This window comes from Anguilla rostrata, chromosome 14 (assembly GCF_018555375.3).
Source record: "Anguilla rostrata isolate EN2019 chromosome 14, ASM1855537v3, whole genome shotgun sequence".
NCBI classification, from domain to species: Eukaryota; Metazoa; Chordata; class Actinopteri; order Anguilliformes; family Anguillidae; genus Anguilla; species Anguilla rostrata.
In genome coordinates, this window is record NC_057946.1 from 10,830,554 (window position 1) to 10,852,697 (window position 22,144).

General features: G+C 39.1%; 1 protein-coding gene across 7 annotated transcripts in view; it reads right to left on the bottom strand.

The window, feature by feature from the left end:
* The window catches only part of mast4 (microtubule associated serine/threonine kinase family member 4), a 148,767-nt gene extending 134,485 nt beyond the window's left edge, over positions 1-14,282 (bottom strand). For 4 of the 7 annotated variants that reach the window (XM_064308659.1, XM_064308650.1, XM_064308648.1 and 1 more), the window contains exon 1: positions 13,715-14,279. In XM_064308659.1, the coding sequence (XP_064164729.1) occupies positions 13,715-13,999 (285 nt within the window). In that variant the 5' untranslated portion in view covers positions 14,000-14,279. Of the gene's footprint in view, positions 1-13,714 lie in introns of all 7 variants that reach the window. The other 3 variants (XM_064308658.1, XM_064308657.1, XM_064308649.1) reach the window with 3 other exon arrangements.
* Positions 14,283-22,144: the final 7,862 nt, after the last annotated feature.

Below are 22,144 nucleotides of genomic sequence, written 5' to 3' on the forward strand. Positions count from 1 at the left end.
ATTAGGCTCTCTGAGCTATCAATGGGCCACCCCCTATCCAAGACAAACACCATCTGTGTTCAACACGACTGCACACAGACTGTCATACCACCTGGGCCTCAATGATAAAAGCCATAATTTAAAGAACAAAATAGAATGACGCAAGCATCCATTTTCATGCTATTTACGCCGCTGGATACCACTGGATTTCTTCTTCAAGAAATAGGACTTAGAGAAAGCTACGTGAGGAAAAATACAATACAAATAGAAAAACGGGAGAAAAAACAATTCTGTGTTCCATCTATTAACATTCGGACTTAACTGGATTTCTGTTCCAGATCATTGGGATGAGCCATCTGAAATGAGCCACAGCAAATATCAGCCATGTACTGTATGAATAAACCATTATACAACACCATGACAGAACTGACAGATGTATTGTTTGCTGTACAACTGAGAGCTTGAGTTGAGTGTGTGACAACAAAGGAAAAGGTGGAGGAGAAAAGATGACCATCTTCATTATATAAAAGAACTGAACAGCCATAAAAACTAACCTACATACAACAGAGTATTTCAAAGGTATGACTCATACGGTTACGCATGTTATCGTCCAATGTCCAACCGCATTCAAAATGCTTTATTTAAGTTTGGACCGTCACACGACCAGGCTGAGGTCACAGGCTGTGACTGTCTCTCAAATTAACACAGGGGCCATAAGTAAGCGCTCATCAAAACTGGCGACATAAACAGCTTAAGATCAGACAATACCAACCAGGGTTGTCTTTATATGAGTCAATTTCTCTTAAGCTGGTTGACACTTCGAAAGAATCTAAACAATGCCAACAGTGCACCTTTTATTTATTTTTTTACATTAAAATCATCAACAAAGGGCTTTTCATATCACCATTTTTTACATCTTAACTTGGACTTTGCCTCTGGGATCTGAATAACTTTAGAAGAGGGTGTCCAGCCTCCTCCATTTAAACTGACTATTACATCATTGCTGCTGTGTGACACAGAATGTAAACCTCTGTATTAGTATTAGGCCTAAATCATATTTGCAAACAAAGCCTTCAAGTTGCTCTACAATTCATTCACATTTTAAAGACTTTGCAACATTTAACACTGATCTCAAGGCAGTTCAAAATGGACTGAACATTATTTTATACTGGTTTGTACTTGCAGCATGTTCGTCATCTCAATTTTATATAATGGAAATACAATTGGGAACACAGGAAATCATTTACCACGTCCACCTCCAGGCACTCTATACTAGTACAATAAAAATGGAAATGCGTGTAAAAGCCCAATAAACAATTACCATTGAAAATGGGTACAAAGGCGATCACAAATCTAAACAAGTATAAGGATGCAATGAACAGTCCCAAAAATCCTTTTCACTCAGGGAAGGCTCACCAAAACACAGGCCGCTAAAAGTAAAAAAGCAAACTCTTAAATTACACGAAGCCATAGCAACTGTTCTTTTGTCAGAAAAATTCCTTTCATGGGCATCGTCCACACTCAATGCAACGTTTTGGAAGACTTATGATTCTTCAATAATAACTCCCCGGTGCGCATCGCACGTGGTCCAAAAGCACAATGCAGCGGCAGAGACAAACTTGGCTTAATTAGCCCCTCGCCAAATTGCCTCGCCGGCGCAATGGTCGGCTTTCAGGTTTGGCCGAGCAATGGGGTGAGAGACCAGGACAACTCGCTACAGTGAACTCCCCTGAAACCCCCAGCAGACAGTTAACCGCAGGTTTCTGCTACCATCAGTAGAACACCAACACGGCGCAAGAAGCAATGTCCGCATGCATGTGCAAGCCAATGTGGCCGCCTCCATGCAGAATCAGAGATTTCCAAAACAAACTATAAAAATGCTCAATATGATACAATCAACTATATTTGTCTCCATGAAGAACCTTGTCTTGGACTCTCAGTACTGCTGATCCACAGTGATTACACACACACACAACACATTAACATAGAAAATATTACCTCAATAAGAGCAGAATCAGATAACAGAATCTGTACATCAACACAATACATTTACACCAAGAACCCTCTAGTGCCTACTTCTAGCCGAGCAAACACTAAAGGGTTCTTGAAATTCCTCGTATAGCAAGCGTGACGCACAACAACCGACTGAACTACTGCAGAATGAGAGGAGTCGGGGTTACACACGGGTTTTGAAATGGGTCACCACCCCAGGACTTGACAGCAGAATGAGATCCAGAGCAGAGAACCAGCCCTTGATGAACTCAAATCACCTGGCACATAACTGGCCACACCCCTGCCGGAGGGACGGTTACCTTGCAGAAATCAGCGACGCCAGACCACGAACAGCACTGTAGATATTCATTACACTGACCATGAAGGCAGATTCACCTTGGCTAAAAATAGCCCCATGCAGTTAAGGTCAGTGGTGGAGAAGGGTAGGGAATGCCAAAACTGGCCAGAAACACTACTGTATGGCCTTACCATCCAGATAACAAACTCTATTTGGGCTGGTTCTTCATTTGTTTTTTATTTTCCCTGACATCACCATAATCAGACTGTTTCTCTTTTCTTTCTCTTTATTGTCACTAAATTTAGTTTCAGTTCCATCTTGTTGTCCAAACAGACCTGCAGATGAGACATGTGACTATTCTCCAGCAAACTGTACTACTGTAGCACCAATCAGAGGACAGGCAAATCTCTCATTAACAGTAACAACACAGAGCCTGCGGGTTCAAGGCAACTCATTAGGATAAACAAATCGAGTAGTAACCCAAGGATACCTGGCTGACTTATACCCCACGGCCAGCCTACACCTGATGAAACAAAGCCAACTGTGCCCATGCCCACACCGTCCCCACTCCCACACAACAGACTTCCTGTGATAGTCAGCTAATGATCCCAAACTCAAGTCTAAAGTATAGGCTACAGTATACTCCTGCATGAAGCACCTTTACAACCCGAGCCATTGGGGAGCCCCTATACTACTTAAAATGAGATAAAACCCAACACAGGCATAACCAGTTGTGGCAGAGGAAGACCAGAGCGGGGCATGACAGTGTCGATTTATAAATTTACCCAGGGGCCTTTGCGCTTGTGGAAAATGAAACCCAGTACAGTGTGCCCGGTGATTGAAACAGAGCTTGTGTGGGATGCAAGATACTGACCGGCATGCAGAACAAACAGTACGTGAAAGGAGAAATAGAGGTCAGAGGTGGGTTTGTCAGAGGAAACCAGCTTATAAATATATTCTTGTGCATTATGATGAGATTAAACATGATGCCCAGCTAAAGAATACCTACATACAAGCAGGCAAATAGATACGTTTTCAACATGTATGATCATATAGGTCTATAATCCAAATAATCCACAATGGTACTCTGAGAAATACATTAAACAATTACCTGAAACTATGCGTGGCTTTCATGTAAAGCAATTGATAACGTCAAACTGAACTTTTTTTATTCAATCATATAAAAATAATTTGAGAATGAAAGTCCCAAAATAAATGACTTCTGGGACAAGGAAGAAATATTAGATTAGATTTTACATTTTTAATACTAGATTTTTGGGCAGCTGGGGTGGCTCAGGCCTGTGCTCTCCAGAGTGGCTCTTTGTGTATACTACAGCTTTGTGTATACTACAGCTTTCTCGTAATACATATTTAGTACGCAGTGCTATTGAACTGAATCCCATCCCTGGTTTCCTGAAAGCAAATACCCTCCTGGATAGTTCAATGTGGTAGGCTTCAAATTCACTGGCTATGAATTTCTTCATGTGAAGAAATGTTTGCTAGAGACCAAAAATAAATGAAACCTTCCTACATAGACCTTCACTTCTAACCGGGTAGATAAGATGAAAGATGGTGTGAACCTTGAAATGGAAATCTTTGAGTATGTCGGTCAAGGGAGATGCATTTTTCCCCTCAGTGTTAGTCTGTTCTTCTGTCGGAAGACACCTGATTAGGTTATACTGCAAAAAAATGAAACCCAAAAGCACGTAGGTAGCTAGGTCATTCCATATGAAATCAACCAGAAAAACATAGGATTTAAGCTCATCCCCTTCGTTATTAAAGAAAAATTATTTCTGATATACTGCTTGTAAACAAATGAATTTTATAGAGGATTTAGAATCAGAACAGCCAAAACTGTATATAAATGAAAATTCAAAAACCTGACCCTTATTAGGCCTATAGTTTTACTATATACAGAGATTATATATTGGTAGGAAATAGTAGTAGGCTACACTTCCAGTTGATTTCTAGTACTGACGACAGGTTGAAAACCGCAAAGAGATTTAAACATATTTATTCCTTTTCCAACCAGATATTGCACAACATAAATCCTTTATTATTTCTAAACCATTCACAATGTAAGGATACACTCTTATTTACATTTATTGACACACAAACTTATTATGACATAACAGGTATGACATCGTTCATGTAAAGCAGTACAACCCGGAATGGAAAATGAATCAATGGCCATAATAACCCTTTGAAGACAAGGTTTTTGGAATGGTTTTGCTAGATTCGAAGTCAGTGTTCTAGAACTCCATTGCTTTCGATGACCGGTAGTAATTATTACATCAACATTAGAATGTTCAGCTAAGAATATTTGTGATCTTACACCTTAAAAGGTTAAACAGCTTACAGCTCACTGCATTTAGGACACAGATCACACGGTTTAGCAGACACAGTGGTACAGTGTGTAAAAGCTGGGTCAGAGGGTCAGAAAGGTTCAAGGTTAGAGCAAGAGATGAGCGCCACCGTGTTCTTTTCTTAGAGCTGTCAGAATAGGTCACACCAGGAGGGAGCCACAGCCGGATGAATTAGAAATACATAACAAGACCCAATATTTCAGTGATGACTTGCATGGGTCTTTCATGAAACAGCAGAACACGGCATGCATGGAAAATTGGAAACAATACCTTCATAAGCCCAAGTCTATCCATCTATAGGTTTATGAACTTATACTTGAATATGTACTTTCCTGAAAGCCTGAATAGCAAACATGCCTGAGTTGTCAATGCTGAAAGAACGGAACTGCATAGGGTCTACAATAGATGATAGGTACGACAAATAGTGGAAAAAGAAAACTGGTGAACTGAGATGAAAATCTGGCTTGCGAAGCATCAGAATAAAATAAAAATGCACCCATAATGACCTTTGGCATGAGGCAGAGAGATGATATTATATCAACGAGAGCCTCTTCGATGAGAACTGTACAAAATGGCAAGGCAAAAAGAGCCCATTAATAATGCTGTGGGGAGGGGGGGGGGCAGACATGGGAACAGAATCCACCTCTGACAGACTTGGGCCTGCTCAGTTCCCTGCAGATGCTGTGGAATGCTAGAGCACTCGCTTCTCATAGGGTCCTTCAAGTGATGCGCTCGAGTTCCCCATGACTTCATTATCCAACATCTGTTTGACTTGACGCCCTCAAACACCCTCTTCCCACCAAAATCCAGCAAGGCTCCTAAGAGAACTGGGATGTTTACCGTGAACCCAAACAGCAGAGTTCAGGCACACAACAAAAATAAGGCACAAATTCTCCAGCTAATATCCCTCAGCCTTCTGAACTCATAACAGAAGCAACCTTGGCCTTAGCTGTTAGCTTTGTGTTCACTGTAAGTACAGGCTAGCACATTGAAGAGACAGAAGGGAATAGATATTCTGGCCATAAGGTCCACAGCAGGCTCTGAACCCTCTGCTCTGATATTCTCTACGGGGTGACAAAGCTTCCTGTGTTAATGCAAAATGTTTTTGGATATAAACTGCCATATTTCTTCACAGTTCAAAACCAAATTTGTTGTTAGGAAAACCGGTTTGTTTGTAGTGGAAAACAATCAAAGCCTGGAGTTTGGTCCAGAAAAATGAAAGTACATTTTTACCCTTATCTAAGGTTTACTTATGCTTCATATTCACAAAAAAATAACAAGCTGTTACTGTTTCTCATATACACATGGGTCAAATGAACAGCATCCAACTGTATTCCATGTGAAGCATAATTTTAGTGCATGGCATCAAAGCCATCTAAGGACTGTAAATAACAGGGGAAAGAACCAAGGAAAGCCAATGTAAACTAATAAAAAGAGTGTTTAAACTTCTGAAATACTTTCCCTGTCTGCCATTCTGAGACCTTTACCTCATTATAAACAGTCCATTGCCCTCGGGACCATAAAGAGATTTATTAATCTGAGATGAGCAGCAATGCAGAAAGCTTGGTATTTGTGATTTGGCATGGTGCCTTAATTCAGGGCTGGGAGGCCAGGACACATTTCCCTGGACAACCAGGACATGCATCTGCCAGGATGTTCACCGCACTTAAGAGTTTCACCTTCGTCTGCCTCTGCTAATCTCCAACATTAACAGGACTGCTGCAGCCCCAGTGAATACTACCACTAGGCTGCGGAATGAAGTCTACAGTTTTTCACTTTGAACCTGTGAAGAAATAAAAAAGAAAATGAAAGGAATGCTCATTAGGCCACAGGTTTTCTCTCGTTGACTTGTCTATCTTTGCCACCGCAGGGAAGGCGGAGTTACCTGAGCAAAGTCATGCTGACAGCCGTGGTGCTGGCAAAACAGCTTTCTACCGCCTCTCTGGGTTTACACAACTAGAATTTATTTTCCATTTTCAACCTACAAGGCAGGTTCCTGTGAGTGCTGCTTCATTTCAGAGAAGTCACTGTCACCTCCACTCTGCCTTTCACACGTAAGCCACAAAGAGGTAGGCGCAAGATCAAATTAGAGATTGATATTCAGTAATATAAATTGTAAAAAAAATTTTAAAAGTTGTAAAATAGTATTGGGTTACTGCACATCAAGATTACAAAAAATGCAGCACAGAAGTACTGTAACGCAAAAATCAATGCACTGCTTAAACACCATTTGCAAAAAACAAAACAAAAATAGGCGCAATCAGCACCCCAAGTTCAACATCAAATATAAGATCTACATCAGGTAATTACTCATCCCTTACCATTTAACAGGGGCGGCTGGAAACATTAATGCAAAGCTTTTAGATAACAGTCAAAATGATTGAATTGTTATGAGTCTCAGTTCTCAATTCATAAGCACACATTAGGCTCTAGCACTCAAACTCAGATTTCCATTCATGCAACCGCTTTGTAAAGTGCACCATTGCGTAATTCTGTTCTGTAATGGCGCCAGATAAAAACATTTCAAAAATATTGTTTCCATGTTCCTACTGTTTTCATACAGAAATTAGAAACCGCACACAGCTAATGTCAAAAACCGAAAACAGGTGATGTCAAAACTGAGATTAGATTACATGTCGTTAATTAACAACATCTTCACGTATCGTTATTTTTTTTTTTTATTTAAACTAAAAATTATCATCCCATCATTGTTATGAAAACAGAAACAAAAAGCAGACTGTTCTTTGCCTGATGCCTTGATGAGACTTATGTCACGTTGCACCAAGAATCAATCACCCTGCCTGCTCTGGAAACCATTTCTTACCTTGTGGCCATCAGCAGGCCCACATACAGGGACAGTAGTATTCCGGTGAAGTGGCATGGCTACCTGTCTCAGGTGGCCCCCACTATCATAAATAAGCTTTCTACGACCCTCAAAGACAAAAGAGAACTGTGCAGGAATGGAAAATTGGTAGAAATTAAACAATCCTCTGATGACATCGCCCACCACTGAAGTAAGAGGAGTTTCAATCAGATTAGAAGTTAATCTTCTTAACGAATAAGCCATTCACTAACACGGGACATCCCCTTTGCTAGCCCGGACGCCCAGTTAAAATACATGGCTGGTTATTTATATAGTGGTCTTTTACAGTTCTGATTGGCCACAGTAAGGAGGGGGGGGGTGGGTTGGGCGTTTGAAGCAAAAACAGAGTGAGGTCATTGATCTACAATAAAAAAGAAAGATTTTTGGCTGCAGAAAAAAAAACAGTTGAAATTGTCAGCAATTGGCTGCTTTTCCTGTGAGAGTGAGAGGATAGAACTGAGTAAGATGTTCTACTGTAACAATGAGATATGGATTGGCTTGCCAAAGTGTTATAAAACATTCAGAAAAACAACAGATGAAGTGCATCAACATCTCTGCATGTACGAAAGTAAATTCAAGAAGATTAAAGACAACCTTGGATTGTCTGCTGAAGAAAATGAGTGTCCTCCAAAGTAAAAATCCTAGTGGATATCTGGGTTCATTTTTTACTTCAGTGGGAAGAGTAGGTAAGGTTCTGAAAGTTAAGATCCTAGGGTGTAGGTGGCTGTGCCAAAACTCAAAAAGTACCATAACTGGCTCTTGTAATGGTGACTGAGGCAGCATTACGATTATCTAAGAAACAAATGTGACTAGTTTCACTGTCTTCAGACAACAAAAATCCTAATGCCCTTTCAGAATGTTATGATAATAGCACAGCTAGGTTAGCGCAGGGACCTTGGTCAAGTGTGCTTTTATGTGGCATGCTTTAAAGCCAACTTAAAACTATAAGCAAGGGTGATTAACCAAGTTCACCTGTACAGCACATGGTGAATCTGTGATCTGACAGCTCACAGAACAAATCAAGGCCTGGAATTTCTTCTTTAAGGGTTTTAGAACAACACCTTTAGCTGTTCTATGAGATAAGATACCCATGCAATTCAGAAAATAAATATTTAGCTGGAACCATTTAGACACTTATTGTGTACTTTTTGTTGGCTTTGTTCATTACTTGATTTGTACTTAGTATGTGGGCATCCAGGCAAGGGAATATTAAATAAGTGCACAAGGGTGTACAAAACAGAAAGATTATTTTATTAAAAAGAGACGTGTGTGACTGACAGGTTCAGTAAAACATGTTTCCTATATTCATTGTGTTAAGCACTTAACTTTTATCCAGACAACTTAAAATGAATGTAAGGTTATGACTAGATGTGAACATTAAATTAAAACTGTAAGACAAACTACTGACAGCTGGAAAACAGCCAAAGGTTCCCACAAAGAATGTGGAAAATCCCGTAGGCAAGAAAGAAATGTGGGCAGAATAAAATAATACAGGTGCAAAACCACCAATAAAATGAGGGCAAAGAGGACTGAGATTAAGATTTAGAAAGTATTTGTGACCATGCAAACAGTTTTCATCCCAACTTTCAACTAACATCTAAGATGATGTGACAACAGAAACCATAGTCATTTGTCTTAATCTCATTCTATCTACTCTTTTCTACTCAGAAACCACACAATCGCACCTCCATATTCAAGGACATTGGCGACAGCACTCACAGGTTTGTGACCTACACAACACTGCCGACATTTAAGATTTAGCCATTTCCTTTTCCTATGCCATAGCCTTCACTCTGCTCTCATTAAGAAAATGCCTCAGCAATCGAATTAAAGAAAGGATCATATGCACCAATGATGTAGTTGCAAGCCCAGTTCCCTAACCATTATATCACACTGTTGGCCAATTTAAGATGCAAAAGTTGCTCTGGATAAGACCGCTAAATGTAGCCTAATGTGATGTTTTTGTGGATGGGAATTTTTAAGCTTTTGCTAATGCAAAGCATGGATTTTTCAGAACAATTGTGCATACCGCAAGGGAATTTAAAGCTGAAATGAGTTTTTTCCTATTTTATGCATAAAACAATATAGAACAGGTTCCTAATTAATACACCACAGACCAATTAAAATGGGTGGCGCATTCCAAGAGCTCTGTCCCCTTGTGCATTTGCAGCAGCCTGGTAGGCTAAGTAGCTTATCTCAGTGTCAGTCAGGGACTTTCTGAATGTGAGCGCACAGAGTCATGCAGAGCTGACCAATGTACACCTCATCAAATAAACATAGCAAGTATACCATACAGAGGAAAAACAGGCCAGTACCCAAAAGGGGCAGCCAAGATCTGTTTTAATGATCAGACAGGTGCTGAATCTTTGAACAGGCAACAGAGAGCACAAAACACATACGGAATCAAGTCACAGAGGCTTTGTTCAGAAACTCTAAATGTCATATTTTTCACCATTATGGTTCTTCTCCTTTAGAATTAAGACAAAAGACAATACACTCACCTGTGGGCCAGCTACTAATTTAATCACTACAGGACACACAACATGCAAGAACATAAGATGAGCACAGGCTATTCAGCCCATCTAGGTTTTTCTTAGATTGTCTACAATCTAAAGATTATCTATCTTTTATGAATTTGAAAACCTAAAAAATAAATTCCTATGTCTCCTTTTGCTGTAGCCTGAACTGTTGTAAGCAGAGGTGAAAAATCCAAGTTCAGTAAGTGAAAGTCATGCCCAGTATTTTATCACAATCACCTGGATTTTCTCATTAGTACAATTCTTCAGCCAGTAGGTAGAACTAATTTGGGAAATCAGCTGGCTGAGTTCATAGGTGGAAAAAACACATGGCAGGACTTTTACTTCCTGACCCCTGGACTTTCCACTTCTTGTCTTAAATCTTTATACTACACTCTATACAGCAAACAGGAGAGAGGAAATTCTGATTGGTAGAAAGAAGCATCTCTCCCAGATGACAGCAGACCATCTCCAACCAACTCTACCTCTGATGGAACACAGAAAACTGTTCCCACCCAATGTACACTCCCAGTCACAGCCAAAGCATGAAACAGCCGAGACTCAAAGGATCCAGTCTGCATTTGGAAAGCCCCATTTTCTCATAGAGGTTCTGCTGCCACAAACGCTAAAACAAACATATATCCGCCTGAATTTAACCATGAGATGATATGTGGCCTTCTCCTTTTATACAGTCTCAAACTGACTTAAAGCCATGCAAAACTAAATCCGCAATGCTTTACATATGCAAACAAAGAGGTCTGAGCGATGACCTGGAAAAACCTTATAAGCAACATGAGGAATATTGGTAGATCACAGATTAAATGTTCAAGTCCCATAGATGGCACCAGAATGCCCGGGGAGAATCATCTTGCTACTTTGCAGGAACCCACAATGCCACTGTAAGTAGGCTTGAGCTGGCTTCACTTCTTTGCATGTCTCCAAAATACCAAGGACTGATTGTACAATGCTCAGTATTAAATCAACAGTAGAATTTACCCAGACAGAGAGCATTTTATCCTTGTTGGTCTCATAAGCTATTTTAGAGTTAAACTAACATTGACCACTTTACTGAGGTGCAACCACAGTAGGCAACAAAGACTAAAACCTTTGACTGTCCATTTCATAACTCCAAAATGTATGGCTAAGTTCCATCTGCATATAATACTGCATGGTCCAAAGTAAGAAAAGCTGTGGTCCCTTATGATTATGGTGCTTGCTTACCATGTGAAATAAACTTTTGTAACCCGCTTTCACTGAAGGCATCTGCTAAATTACTAAATAGCAAAATTGTATGCTTGCTGTTATGAGACAAATCAGTTTTAAAAAGGTAATTTCTAGCAGGCCTGTACCCAAAAACCTCCAGTACCACCTTTGGCAATGGATTTTCAGTTCTTCAGGCTAATTAGCACAGTACAAAACCATTTCTTCCAAGGTACAAAATTATTCTCATAAAATATTATTTTATTTCATACACCCACCACCACATACACAAAAAGCTACTGTAATACCATTTGCATGCTTGGGCTATATTGTCAGGTGAAGACAGTGGATGGAGATCCCACAGCATGTGCACACTGCCAGACATAACATATTGTTAGGCATCAAAGCCAATACTACCAAAAATATATCAATGATGAACTGAAGGGACCTATCCCTCCGTGACATGGAGAAGGTGCATTCCTAACTTAACTGACATAGCTAGAAAAAGAAAAACAAGTATCTGTGATCCAGCTATGGTCTGTGATCTTAATTACAGCAAGCTAATACAGTTCTGTAAGACTACAAGGTGAAGTCCTACTGTAAGGCGGTAAAGATTTGTGTGCGTAAATACATTATATAAATAAACACTCTGATAAGGTGCCACTGCCAGTGCCTCTTCTTCCTCTAATTAAAGTGGGCCAATGACTTAACCCTTAGACCAGGGCTGCACTTCTTTATTTTTATAGGCTTGGGTGACTTCTATTCCCAGCCACCAGACATGGGGTGGGGTGCAGCAATTATGACCGGAAGATCAGGTCTGGCAGCTACATTTGGCAAGCAGTCAATCAAAAATATGCCGACTAGGAGCCTGATGGTTTGAAAGACAGGGATTAACACCGTGCTAGGGTAGTCTAAGATTAGGCCTTTTGCCTTAAAGTAGGGTAATTGACACTTTGTCCCAATCAGCCTGAACGTGTAAATCTGATCTGACAAGGTTTACCATGAAGAGGATCCAGTCTAATATATCAACCTCAGAGAACCAGACAACTGGACTAGAAAGATGCAAGTTATTCAGTCAGCAGTCAGTGTATGTTTCACTGTATTACCGTTCAGGTTCTCCGGAGCACCGTCTTTTGTTTTCTTTGCTTTAATGTAAATCGATACCGTAGTACAATAAGTTCCATTACTCAAATGAACAAGTAGGCCTAAGTAATTAGGTCGTGTATGACACAGGTGAACTCATATGTAGCCACACCTTCAGTACACTTCTTCAGTATTATTTGAGATGGCCCACAAAGACAAGGATCCACTCGAACAAAGACATGAAAAACTGAAAATATGTTGACCGACATGATGTCTTTTTCCCAAAACGCAAGAATATTAATCCCGTGCTCTTGTATGGGTTACAATTTCAGACAAAAAATGTTCAAGACAAATCATTAATAGACCTACTGCAAACTCAACGGTATTAGAGTAGCTAAAGCCTTGTTTATTGTCGTAGATTTAATTTGGTCAATTAGATGTTGCAGTTTAAAATTAGGCACTGAATTGTATTTATAAACGTTTGCTACGATGTTGAAAAATATTACAGCATATTGCCAGGGCTGTCCAGGGAATAGCCTACTATTCAGACGCTGACAGATGGATTTACACGTGCGTCACCTTCTATGAAGGCTACCTCCCGGGCAGTTAATGTGCACTGTCTGAGGCGAATTCGCTAGAGAAACCACAACTATCCCAATTAATTTGAGAGGATAATAAAACGTTTTCCTGCTATTAAAGTTGAGAGTTTATGAAGGGCGATATTTGCTCTAGGTTGCAAAACAAATAGCGTCACTATTCAAAATGCACAGGGTTCATATTCGATTAGGCTAGCCTACTTATTCGTAGGATTAACAATAATATATCACGATTCTGATTCACCAATTCAGAATAACCAAAATTACCACAATAATTTAATCCGAATTAGAGCCCAGGCGATAATCTGTGAAAATACTAAATTGTCGCGGTAGCCAGTAAAATGTGACCGTGTTTGTGCATTCTACTTAAACCGAAACCAATTGTCTCAGTAATTATTTTTTTCTTCGAGCCGCATTGTATTTCAAATCTGTATTTAAAAAATCTTATCCGCACACACTGCAATGCATAAGGTAGGCAATAGGCAATCACAGACTTGTAAACTCCAACAGGACAACCTCACGTGTCTAATTCACAGGTGATAACACTGCGGTAGTAAGCTCTCCGGCAAAACAACAGCATAAAACCCCACATTTAAGTGAACGGCTGAGCAGATGGGAGAAATGTCACAATGCATATCTACGATTTCGCTTTTAATTACAAAAGTAAGATCTCAGCGTCTCACTAGATTGTTATGAATGAATGTTGAACGTCGCAGCGGGGAAAACAACGGCGCACACCTGTCCAACTGCACCCGGATTCAAGGGAATCTGGTGTGGCGTTGAAATCATACATGAAAGATTAATAGTTGCAGGGGTTTTACCAGTTCGTCCTCGTCTTCCTCAGCATAATCTCGATGTTCTTCACTCCCTGCTTCCCCTTCCTCCGTGCTGTCCTCCGTCTCGCTCTTTCCCTCTCTCTTTCTTTCCGTTTGCGTTTCGCTGTCTGAAGAGTTTTGACTAAAATCGTCGATATGTCCACATACCGAAGGGTTCCCAATAGCCTTAATTTCCCCTTCAGATAATGTTTCGGACCCCGACGAGCTCTTGCAGCTATCATTTCCAAATCTACTAGGAACTTTACTCTCCATTCTTGTTAAATGTAGCATGCACGTCGACTAGGCTACTTCTATCCAGTTCACTTATAGGCTGCTGATTGCTAGCTCCACTGAAAGTGCAATGGCAATATTGTCAAAACGTGTCCATTGAGATACATCGACACACTTCGTCGTATTCTGAAATCATTTTATAACAATGTGCGACAGTATGCCCCGGGAAGAACCGCAAAGTGCAATTCAAACCAAGCGTAGTTCCAGCAAGGCAGAGTGACACAATCCCACTTATGCATTGGATGAAATGCTGCAGCTAATGGTCCGTACGGCGAGCTTCACTTGAGACTCCGCCCACTTAAAAACATGAGAGGTGATCCACAGCACAAACTTGAGTTTTAAACTGCGCTCAAAACAGCTGTGTGGTGACGAAAGTGTCTTTTTAAGGCGCCGCAGAATCGTGAACGTGACAGTGTTGCGGTGACAGTGTTGCTTCCTTGTTTTTACGGTCAGCCAGTGCTGTTTAGCGGCCAGCCCTCTTAGGTAGCTTAGCCTGCTCTCCCACTTCCACAAACTGTGTTGGTGCTTTGGGTGTCAGGTAAGGGGATGGCAACACTATACAACGGCAAATCGAAAACATTGTCGTAAAAATTTGCTTGACTCTTCTAGGAGTTGAAAACACTGTATTTATGAATGGTGTTGTCTAATACATTATCCTGCGGTGTGCTAGTGGTTGTCTCTCCTTTGAAATGGTTGGCGGTTAATAAAAAAATAACGCAAGAACTTCGAGGTCTGGTGTTCATCTTCCCTATGCATAACATAACACTTCCTGTTGCTCCCTCAAGGCAAAAGAGAAGAAAGAAGTGGCAGGGTAATGTAGTGTGGACTGTTACAAATTATTACATTTATTTGGCAGATATTTTTATCCAAAGCGACGTACAATACGTGCATACCATTTATGCAGTAGTATGCAGTAGCTGCAGGACTGCAGTAGGCTATTTATTGTAGCATACCTTTAAATTAACATTTCAACAATTCCTTTTTTTCTGACAGGGGATAGACTGGAATCAAAGTGATTATGTGTATACATAGGCTACTTACAAATCCAAGATTTGAGGAAGTGAGAATTGTGCTAAAAGCCACCAACAGCTCAAGGAATTTCAAATATTGGTGAATACTTGGAAACATAAGAACTTAACTGGCAGTTTCATCACTCTGTCACAATGTAAAGCTAAACTAAAGGAACATATTTAGCAAGATTAAGTCAAAGCGCAAGGTTGTATGTCCACTGTGTATGTTATGTACTGCTTGTAATTCTGTATTGCAAGAGAATTGATGCGAGTGCTTAGAGGGCTAGGTCACAATACAATCTCTGATAAAGAAGAGTTCCAGGTCTGTTAAAATATTCATAGGATTTTTCAGCCCCACCTCATTCTTATCTGACCAGGAAAATTATATTCATGGTTTCATGCGTAAGTGTTCTCACTATGATAAATATTAAATTAGAATGTATTAACAAACATAAATATTGAATATACATTTTAATATATTAAAAAATATAAACATTAAAATGAAACCGTAATGTATCTATAATAAAGTATAATATGTTTTTGTTTTTTTGTTTTTGTTTTTTTTTCCCCCCGTTGTCCATTGGTTAATGGACTCATTATTTAATGGCTGGCAAATTTATCCCATTTGGATTTATGTTTGTTTTATTTTTGTTTAAGAAAAAGTGGCTAATGTGTGTAGCATGGTGATTATGCAAGAGACACGGAATCCTGCACAGAGGGAATGATTTCCACAGTAACCCAGGCTCCTCAAAGGCTGACCGACACTGATAATGGTGACATTAACCAAATAAACAGCATTATTACTGTCTTGACCATGTCATCCTTAGCTGAATAATACTAAAGTATCTGAGCAAGACTGACTGCACGGTCATTTTAAAACGCAGATTTTAAAATGTTAGCACAGCATGAAATTGGGGGGGGGGGGAGGGGGGGAGTTGTAGCTTGTTATTGAGTTTAGTAAAATCCCAAAAGAGGAGGTAATATGCTGGAAGGCAATCCGGGCTTCAAATCTTCAGATGTTTAATGAGCCCCACTTAAGTTCATTTGGTGCAGCATGGAGGCTGTAAAACCACCTTTGAGGACAAACTGTCCAATATTTCCTGTGACAAAGTATGCACACCTCCCACTCCCATTCTCACAAACCCTCCAGGTAAGTAGCTTGGCATTGACGAAGCTCCTTTCAGCTCCAGTGATGGCTCAGATCAGTTTACACAACCATAGGTCTGAGGACATTTCATGGCTTCACATGAGAAGCTAGTATTTCTTGTGAAATTTTGTGCTGTTCAAAACTATTTGTTTGCTTGTGGAAATATCTATATTAGAGCTTTGCTTTCCCTTCCTATATATTTATCCTATGTATGAATCACTGGCTTTGTGTCTTTAATATGGTGTGACCCATCTGCACAAATCACAAATCAAATAATTTGAAAATGCAGCCGGGCAGCCTCATAATGCTAACCAATCAACTTTAAGCATCAGATTCGTTCCATCATTTATTTCTCATCGCATGATGAGATACATGATCTTTGCAAAGAAAGCAATATGAGTAAATCTCTGACTGTCTGACTGAGTTGGCCTGGCTCCTGTTTTTTTTTTTTCTGTGCGTAAACATGAGGCTCCAGCTGGCCCTTCACCCCCGCGTAAGCCTCGCGCGGCCTCCCATCGAGTCCCCATGTGTTTGCTTTCTGTTAGCCTTTTACTGTCATCCAGTTCAGTATCCTCTGCTCGGCTGCCAGCAACACACACACTTGTTTCGGGACATTATCATTGTAGTCGTGAGATCTGGGGCTCATTCAGAAGGCACAGTGCATGGATGGCTCTTTCATGGCACACACAGGGGTGAACTTGCATGTACATTACATTACAGTATATTACAGGCATTTTAACAGACACTGTCTTCCAGCGCAATCTGCGCAACTTTTGCATTTTTAACATACTAGTCCATTTTTACAGCTAGATATATACTGAAGAAATTCAAATTAAGTAGCCTGCGTATGGATACAAATGAACCGGGAATCAAATCTGCAACATTTAGGTTACACGCACAGTTCCTTATCCATTATAATACATTGCCGCCAACAACCTGTATCAGTACCACATCAGTTATACACCTCCTCTGTCCATGTGATGTTTCATTTGTCCATTTGTCATATGTCTTGACTAAAATGCATTATGCATATTATGATTAGCTTAGTATTTGTTCATTGTGGGGTCATTTTTATTGTCATTATGCAGTAAGTGCTTAAGATACTGACATGCTACGCCTGTCCCAAGGTCAGCCGCTGTGCACCACAGAATGGCTAGCCAACACCAAAACAGCTTATATTGCATTGCAGTTCTATAGCACTTTCCTCCTTTTGTCTCTAATTTGGAATGCCCAATTATGCTCACGTTTCAAGATTCATCACAGCCTTTGTTGTTGATTCAGGAGAGCACAAACAACCACATGCTCTTCTCCAAAATTAATTGGTAAACTCAGAAGAATAACTATAAAAAGCATTTTCAAAGATTTAATACATTAGCATTTCCTTTGGTGTTCATTCACATTTTGCACTAAAGGAAGTAAATTAAGACATTTGATGGATCTTTCAGCAATGAGTGTAGCAAAGGTGCATTCTGATTCTATCTGCAGAAATATTAAACACAATGAAAGCCACAGAATAGAGTGTTCACCAATGTATCACCAATCACTATTGTTTAGAACTGTGCCTCACCAATATTTATCTTCTATTAATTATCTGATACTCTAAAGATTTTTTCCTTAGTCATATTTAGAATCTCACTGTGCCACAATGTATTCTCAAGGAATTTGCACATGGATTTGCTTTTCTTCTGTTGCAGAATATGCCATGGAAACTTGGCCATAAAGTTTTTTCATTTTTAGGCAGATTTGCTACTGGATCCAAATAAATTCAACAGTCTAATTACAGAGCAGTCAGAGTTATGACTCATATAAAATCAGTCTGCATAAAAAGATTTTTTTTTTCTTCATTTTTTATGTGCCATGTTAGACCAAATGAGAAAAAAGGGCTGAATAACAGAGACCCTTAGGGGAAAATGCATAAAAGCAGAGTTGAATGTAATGAATAGCCACTGGAACTCTGAGTAAAGAATCACACGCGTGTTTATCTGAAATTCATTGGCTAAAGAAGGTCTGAAGTCCACCACAGGCTTCAGCAGTAAAATCAACAGTTATTTTGACTGGGTTAAAATTTATTGAGCTGAGCATGATTACAATTGCCTGTTATTAGATAGAAAGTAGATAGAAGTCTTTGAGATTAGCACTAATCATTTATTGGCAAGAGCATTCCATGTGTTAGAGCAACATTTTACATAATGTATCTATTAATAACCTATATTGTTACTACTTTATCATAACTTTCAGTCAATGAGAGACTGGTAAGTGAAGTCAGTAGGGTCTTCATTTCTGAAATATGGACACTTGGTCACTGAAACTGGGCCATTTGAGGAAATTTGAGTTCAGTGCAGAGCAATTAGCAGATTGTGTTAAAATAAGTTTGAGGACATAATGTAAATCGCATAGGACATTTTTCAAACAAATCAGGGCAATGAATGAAATCTAATTCCATGAACATTCTTCATAAAGAAAAGCAAAGTCAGTATATATGCATTTCAGCGATTCCTGAGATGCCATCCGTCACTGCTGTAGTCCCAATTAATAAACTGTACGTTCATGCTTTAAATTGTAGACTATGATGTTATCTGATCATGTTCACACTTTGACTTGACACAGTGTACCATGTCTAGAACCCAGACCACAACCATGTGATTACTGGCACAGCGACTTTCTGTTGCTTGTCACACAACAGGGAGATTTACTAAATAAGCCAAGGAATCCAGAGAGATAATAATGGTTGAGGAACAGATTCTAAGTTTACAAACAGCACTGAAAATAAATGACACAGATAGAGGCATTACAAGCTTACTTGTTTAACTATTTATACATGACTCACAACTCATATCAACAAAACAGATTTATTGCGATTTAAATTATCAGTATTTTCACTATAGACGATAAAATAATATTTGTTGATGTTGGACTTATTTGCAATTTAGCGAGAGTCTATGGGGAATGTTGGATACATCACAATTCATGTCAATATCATGCATGGGTCCGGATACGAATAGTTTTAAGTAAAAACATGGAGATTATGAATACTTGAAGCAAATTTGCTCTTTGTGAGAAAAACGCGTGTACCACATTTCAAGGAGGATGCAGTGGCTAACCGTTGTTGCTAAAAGTTCATAAATTAATTTGGTTGTTTAACGCCATCATGTGTCTAAATTGTGGCATATTCATTTAGCTTGCTATTTCTAAAGTACTAGCCATTTATTTTCTTATGGTATAATTTCGAAGTAATAGCAATTATTAAAAAGAAAAAATAGTACATAAAGAAGCATTAAAATAACAAAAATAGTTGCTTGGATCCCTAATCAATACCTAGATCACTGTAATGGTTGTACCCAAACCCTGCCAGGAACTTTACCCATGCCATCACAGAAACATCGTACCCTTTCGCTGTTGAAATAGTGTAATTTCCTTTTTGCTGACTACCTGTACTTTTTCAATCACCAAATAAGCGTAGACACCTGCAATATATGTTTCTCCACTAGAGGGAAATACTAGTCAGCTTTGGAGAAATGGGTGGCTCTTAATTTTATAGGATGTCTGTTTGCAGACCCTCACATCTGCAGCTGTCTCCCATAAAACTCTACATATGAATATAAACAAAGATCTTTAAGGCCTTTAATATTTGATCCCTCATTTCAAAGAGAAACAATATGGAAATCCAGTAAGTTACCAGAATCGATCATGGAGACAATTAGTTATGCATTAAATTACTCATCTTAAATTTTCTTCCCATTGTGAAACATTGAGCAAACGTTCAAATGACATGTTCAGTTCTGATCTCAAAAGATTCTTTGGCGTATTGTAAAAATGAGATTTAACAAGACAATATGAGCATGCATCACACCGTGAATATTTTCATGATGCCATTGAATGTACAAGCAGGGATTAAAGAAAATACAAGAAATACTGACACTTTTCCAGATGATTCATTGACTTCTGTATAAAGATTCACATGCATAATCAACTGAATAAGCCTGAAACAGGTGTCCAGAAGTGGATATTGGAAAGCATGCACAGAATGTACGGACCTTAAAATGTACAGAACTAGTGTGTCGGACTGTCTTTTCAGGTTTTGAAACACAGGCGTTGTTGTTTTTGTCTCCCCATAGGGAAATTATGTTTGAAGCAGTGGCACGTACATTAACACACTGGCTTTGTGGATTCCCCAGTCGGAACAGGCAAACGCATCAAAAGATTGGCTTCAAACAACTTCATATAAAACACGCGTACACAGAATATACTACAAGTCTTATTTTGTCAGTTCCGTAAGAACCCACGTAGAAGAAGTCCATGTTGCAGATCACAAAAGATAACTGCGGAGTTAACGTCAGCCTGGGTGGGGAAATTCTGCACTGCTTAGAACAGTAACACTTTGGTCAATAATAAATTATGTGTGGTCTTCTGGGTTCCCAGCACTCTGACAGTTTGCATGTTTTGTTGACTTTCAACATTTTGTAACTCTGTGACGGTTTCAGCAATAGCTCGTTGATGAGTCAGTGATAAAAAATAAGCCATTTTGACTTATAATACACGTTATAATATAACACCCATGCAAGTAGAAACCTGTTATTTTCGGTGAACATGTTTCCAAAGAGAATAGAGTGTACCCCACACAGGAAGGTATCAAAAGAACATGACTGTTCTTCTCAGAATCTTATCTCCATCAGAATCTCTACTCAGAGACACAAGAAAAATTATTTTGAATCACAGAAAGTCTTGACTGCAAAACATGTAGCAAAAACCTTTTTGGAAGCAGAGAGCTACTTATCAAGATTAATTCTGTTCATTCATATATGCATTACATTACATTATATTACATTTATTTGGCAGATGCTTTTATCCAAAGCAACATACAAAAGTGCATTTCATGGTCATGGACAACTACAAAACACAGGTTCAATAAGATACAGTATTTATTTTGTACAGCTATTTCTAGCCAAGAACACAGTTTAGTTCACACAGTGAACATTATTCTGACCTAACCTCTGCCAAGCCAACTAGGCAGAAGAACAAGCTACAATATTAGGACCAATACAAGTTGCCAAAAAGGCATGTGTATGCAAGCCATGTGTACTGAATTGTGTGCTCATATTTGTTGGTCTTTTTCAATTATTGAAAAAAATGTGATCTAATCTGCGAATGACATTGCAGATTAGGAGAAAAAATATTTTGTCACAATCATGAATGAATTCAGATTATACAAATCTTTAACTGATTGCCCCAAAACCTATGAGAACTATTTGTATGCCTGGTCATGCAATATAAATCATGATGAGGTTTCCACATAGGACATGACCTCAAATCCTCTGAACCTCTGAACCCTATGAGTTCAGAATTCGGAATTTGGAGACACAATGTTGCTGTCACAGAATTCCTGGAAAGTGTTTTAAAACAATGACAAATAAAAATGTATTTCTTATCTCAGATGCTCATCTTTACATTTAAATATACAGAAATGGAATTATGTAGTTAGACAGCCAACAAAAACAAACAAGAATTTTGCAAACAGACACAGATATACCAAAACATACAGTACCGTACAAACATACTGAAATCAACGGTTACAATAAATACTGCAACCACTGGTCTTTTAATAATAACAATTCATAAATATTTGTTGCATTTTAAAACCTGTATTTGGAGGCTTACATAGTCTTCATTTTTAACACTTCATAGGAGTGAATTAGGAGAATAAAGATTTTATTGTTTTACACTTTAACTGCAAAGGGCCTCTTTGCTCTCATTGCAGTCAGTGAGGTGTGAAAATAGCTCTTCCTGTCTACAGCTCCTCTGTATGAGGCCACTCTACCCCAGAGGAATATATACATACTACAGTAAACCACAGTGCATATCAGCTGGCCCAGCTGAAACATCCGTTCCTCGTCACACAAAGCTTAAGCGACAAAGGAAATGGCAGTCAATCGATCACGGTCAAATTAATTTGCTCAATATATACATAATGGTGGCCATTAATGTAATTGT